At 41.5% G+C, this 4551-nt stretch overlaps 2 protein-coding genes across 2 annotated transcripts; one reads left to right on the top strand and one right to left on the bottom strand.

The window, feature by feature from the left end:
• Positions 1-276: 276 nt before the first annotated feature.
• LOC115277090 (mitochondrial import inner membrane translocase subunit Tim9-like) lies at positions 277-542 on the bottom strand. The gene is made up of 2 exons (XM_029921200.1): positions 401-542; positions 277-314 (listed from the first exon to the last, which is right to left on the bottom strand). The coding sequence occupies exons 1-2, from the start codon at positions 540-542 to the stop codon at positions 277-279; spliced, it is 180 nt and encodes a 59-aa protein (XP_029777060.1).
• A 1003-nt stretch (positions 543-1545) lies between these two features.
• Positions 1546-2493, top strand: LOC115276562 (olfactory receptor 1L4). The gene has a single exon (XM_029920597.1). It carries the CDS (start codon positions 1561-1563, stop codon positions 2491-2493), a length of 933 nt encoding a protein of 310 aa, XP_029776457.1. The 5' UTR covers positions 1546-1560.
• The last annotated feature ends 2058 nt before the right edge of the window (positions 2494-4551 follow it).

The raw sequence follows: 4551 nt of genomic DNA, 5'->3' as shown, positions 1-4551 counted from the left end.
GATGAATCCTCATCTCCATAAAAATAGCTGCTGGCAATCTTTCATCAAAAGTCCATCCAGGGGTGCCTGGGTGGCTTAGTCGATTAAGTGTCCAACTTCGGCTCAGGTCATGATCTCATGGTTCGTGGGTTTGAGCCCCGCATCGGGTTCTGTGCTGACAGCTCAGAGAGCTGTTTCAGATTCTGTGTCTCCCTCTTTCTCTGCCCCTCCCTTGTTCACACTCTGCCTCTCTCTGTCTCAAAAAAAAAAAAAAGTCCATCCATCAGGATTTCTCTATTATGGTTGGCCTAGTAGTCCTACTTTGGCAGCCATGGCTCCAATCAGCTAAATATGATATTTCTTAAATCCCATGGATATCCTTTGTGTCACTTTTAAATATTTTGAAAGCAATGTTCTAAACAGGTAGTCTCTTCAGGCTTTATTTCTCTTGTTGTGAGGTCTTTAACAGAGTCCAAAAAGCAGGTTTCTGGAAATTTATTGTAAGTTCCAAGAAATTCCTTAAATTGTTTTATCTGCTCAAATTCTGGTATTTGGGCATCCATATTCTTTCGGTATGCTTATCAGTCACCTTTTCTGATGCCTGAGTTTCCTTTTTCTTCTGGAGTGGTAGGTCTCCAACCTTCACTTGAGTGTCTCCAATGAGGCTTGATTGTGCTTCTTACTGAAGCACCAGCTCTCACGTCCTATACCAGTGCAAGGCTAGGGGGTACATTGCCAGTCAAGTGTAGGGGGAGAGGGTCTGGGTAAGGGATGGAACTGCAGGCTCTGGATGGTTAGACTTTCTTGCCATTCCCAATTGAAACTGTATTATACTTTTCTATGACAGGATAATATTAATATTTGTATACATATATTATACCTGGCCATTTCGATAAATCTTCATAAGTTTAAAAGTTCTAATATAAATCCCTGGGTGCTTTCTAGAGTGCCAGTCAAATCAGTTCAAAATAATGACACGTTCATACTTTTAATATTTATGCCTATTTCATTAATTTTGCCTTTTCACTGGATTACACTGCGATCTGAAAATATAACTTAACAGTGGTTAACAGAGGCCATCCTTGCTTTGTCTTTCCCATAATTGATAAGAATGAGACTCTGACATTCAAAGTTTTCTATTCTGGTAATGTTGAAATATTTAGAATAAGGGCTTCATAAGTTTTTAGTCAGAATAATTAATATATATAAAGCCATCCCCAAGGCAAAAAAGGAAAAAAAATCTAAAGTTGTTTCTTCACCAACCCAAGAAGAATGTTTGAAAGAGAATTGAGAATACACAAAAAAAATTGGCTAATGGAATTCAAAAAAAAGGAAGTTCTAAAAACACATGGGAAACTATAGTTTCTCATTTAGAAAGCAGCTTGAAATTTTCTTATAATTCTCCTATTGGATTTTACTCCCATTTTTCAGGAAGGTCTTGACGTAAATACTCTTTACAATCAGAACAAATACCAGTAAGCTTTCTTATATGCTGGAGATTAGGGAAGAAGCTGACTTGATGAAATTGCCCTTCACATCTCTCCAACTGCTTCTTCACACTCTGTCCAGGAAGACACGGACATGGAGACCAAGAACCACAGCAGTCACTCAGGCTTTATACTCCTGGGCATCTCTTCCAACCCCCAGCTACAGAAACCTCTCTTTGCCATCTTCCTCATCATGTACCTGGTCACCGTGGTGGGCAATGTACTCATCATCCTGGCCATCCACTCAGACTCCCGACTCCATACCCCCATGTACTTTTTCCTTAGCAACCTGTCATTCATGGATATCTGCTTCACTACTGTCATTGTGCCCAAGATGCTGGTGAATTTACTGTCAGAGACAAAGGCTATCTCCTTCGTGGGATGCCTGGTCCAGATGTACTTCTTCATGGCTTTTGCAAACACTGACAGCTACCTGCTGGCCTCTATGGCCATAGACCGGCTGGTAGCCATCTGCAACCCCTTCCATTATGATAGGGTTATGAACCCACGACGCTGCCTCCTCATGCTGCTGGGCTCTTGCACCATCTCCCACCTGCACTCCCTGCTCCGTGTGCTACTCATGTCTCGCCTGTCCTTCTGTGCCTCCCACGTCATTAAGCACTTTTTTTGTGACACCCAGCCTGTGCTAAAGCTATCCTGCTCTGACACATCCTCCAGCCAGATTGTGGTCATGACCGAGACCCTGGCTGTCATCGCGACCCCCTTCCTGTGCATTCTCTTCTCCTACCTGCGAATCATCATCACTGTGCTCAGAATTCCCTCTGCAGCTGGGAAGTGGAAAGCCTTCTCTACCTGTAGCTCCCACCTCACTGTTGTGGCCTTGTTCTATGGGAGTGTCATCTATGTCTATTTTAGGCCCCTGTCCATGTACTCAGTGGTGAAGGACCGGATAGCCACAGTCATGTACACAGTAGTGACACCCATGCTGAACCCCTTCATCTATAGCCTGAGGAACAAAGATATGAACAGGGGTTTGAGGAAATTAAGGGACAGGATACACTTATAAAATAAAAAATAGATTGAACATCATAATTGGGAGATGACTCAAAAAATGATCACATCATCTTTACTACCCATTTTTCACATGACACTTGCAAGGATCATAGAAGGCAGTGTTGAAAAGCAATAAGATAACCCTGGCTTTAAACCTAGAACACTTAGTTTCTATCAAAGACCTTGACCAAATACATGTGGAATCCCAGGACAAGTGCTGCTAGGAATCCACATCTCCGGAAATCCATTTCTGCCACCTATATAAATAATACTATCTTGAATTGCAATAAAGCATCTCCAAATCCCTCCTCTATAGAGTTGACTTTGGCTACTATTCAGGAAATTACAAAGTCCTGTTCATTTTGAGAATAGGATGTTACATGAATTTGGTAGGGAATTGGCAAAGACTTCTTAGAATAATGACTTAAGATCACCCTTAAGATGGGTTGATTTTGACAGAGCAAAGTTCAATAGAGTAGGAAATGGACAGAGCATTTCAAATAGTGGAAACAAAGAGGAAGATGCAATAAACACTGAAATGTGTTTGAGAGACAGCAGAAACTCCAATGAGGCTTGTTCAATTTGAGAACAGAGAGAATATGTCTGAAAAAATGGAAGACTCTACCAGCAGATTTAGTGCCCCCACCAAAATCAAAGAGTCCTCATATTGAATTCTCAGCACTTGACTCCTTTTCTTTTCCCTCTTATTCTGCCTTGGTCCACATGGCCATGATCCTCAAGGAAATGCCTATTACATTTCTGGAAGAAAGCAATGTGTGTCAGGATAAGCAAGATTGTGCTGAAAAACAAATAATCTCAAAATCGTTGGACCTTGAAACCAAAGGTTTAGTTTGTAATCACACTGCATGTCCACCATTGAAAAGTGTAAGGGTACTACTCATTGTAAATATTAAGTGACCAAAGCTGATAGAGCAGATGCCATTGTAAACATTCATAATCACTCTATGAGAAGCAAAGGAAAACCCTTGAATATTTTCCACTGGCATTGAGAAACTCTGGTCTGGAAGTGACTCACACCACTTGTAACCACAACTCATTATCAACAACTAATCTCATGACCCCTCCAAAACACAAAGGAGCCAGGAAGCCCAATTCAACAGGGAATCTGTCAAACTGAGACCCAATATTATCTAATGAACAGATTTAATGACTACTACATGGCTCTAATAACACACAAATACAAAAGTATGAATGTGTTGCTTAATCAAGGTTCCTGATTATCAACTTCAATTACAAAAATTACATAAGATTGTATACTGTCTCTGGAATCCTGGAGCCTCAATTATTTCACCATGTTTTAACAACCACCAGCCTGTACTAATCATAAGCTTGTTGATGGCTGGAGTTTAAGATGAATATAAGACTTTGGGCCTTCACAATATAACAAGAGGTGGCCTAACAGAACACAGGGACACCGAGAGTATTTCTGACATTGAAGAGTCTGATAGAGAAGGTATTAACAAAGAATACTGAAAAGGAGTAGTCCTATAATCCAAGAGTAGAAGAGGGGGTTAAGAGATAAGGATATACATATATTTCCTCCCACAGTAGAAGAATCTCCTTCCAGACAAGCCCTCTCCAGGAGATGTCCCATCAGAATTTGCTCATGGAAGAAGCAAATGAGTTCGCAGAATGGAACCTGGTATATAATTATAAATACAAACAGCACTGAGCTTGTCCAGAGCCAATGCCCCTGCACAGGAGAAGTGCTCTCAGGTTCTCATGGTTTCTGCATGTATCAGGAATTCCAGACACATATCAGAAAGTAATTCTTAGGGGTGTCCCCAGAAACTCAGTTTCTGAGCCAGAGTCCTACTGATCTACATCACAGGTAACCCTGGGCTGGCTGCACAAAACAGAAATAACCTTGGTTTCATAGAAATGAGGAGGTTCAAACAATGAAGGTGAAGTCAGCCAGCTACCCACGGGCATAAAGAAATTGGGAACCTGTTCCCAAACCACTTTCCCATGGTCAGTTCTCAGGTTTCCGCTGGCATGCCTGGGGGGTTTAGATCACCTCCTGGAATCCATCCCCCACCAAACACCTGCC

Source organism: Suricata suricatta, chromosome 13, assembly GCF_006229205.1.
Source record: "Suricata suricatta isolate VVHF042 chromosome 13, meerkat_22Aug2017_6uvM2_HiC, whole genome shotgun sequence".
NCBI classification, from domain to species: Eukaryota; Metazoa; Chordata; class Mammalia; order Carnivora; family Herpestidae; genus Suricata; species Suricata suricatta.
Note: the sequence above shows the minus strand (reverse complement) of the source record. Positions and strands in the feature narration are given on the sequence as shown.

Bases quoted from the DNA above. Each gene is read 5' to 3' on its own strand.
- LOC115277090 (XM_029921200.1), bottom strand. From the start codon at position 542: ATGGATGCCCAAATACCAGAATTTGAGCAGATAAAACAATTTAAGGAA. The intron at 315-400 runs GTTTAGAACATT...AGCTGATTGGAG, and splicing joins AAAGCCTGAAGAGACTACCT to CCATGGCTGCCAAAGTAGGA.
- LOC115276562 (XM_029920597.1), top strand. From the start codon at position 1,561: ATGGAGACCAAGAACCACAGCAGTCACTCAGGCTTTATACTCCTGGGC.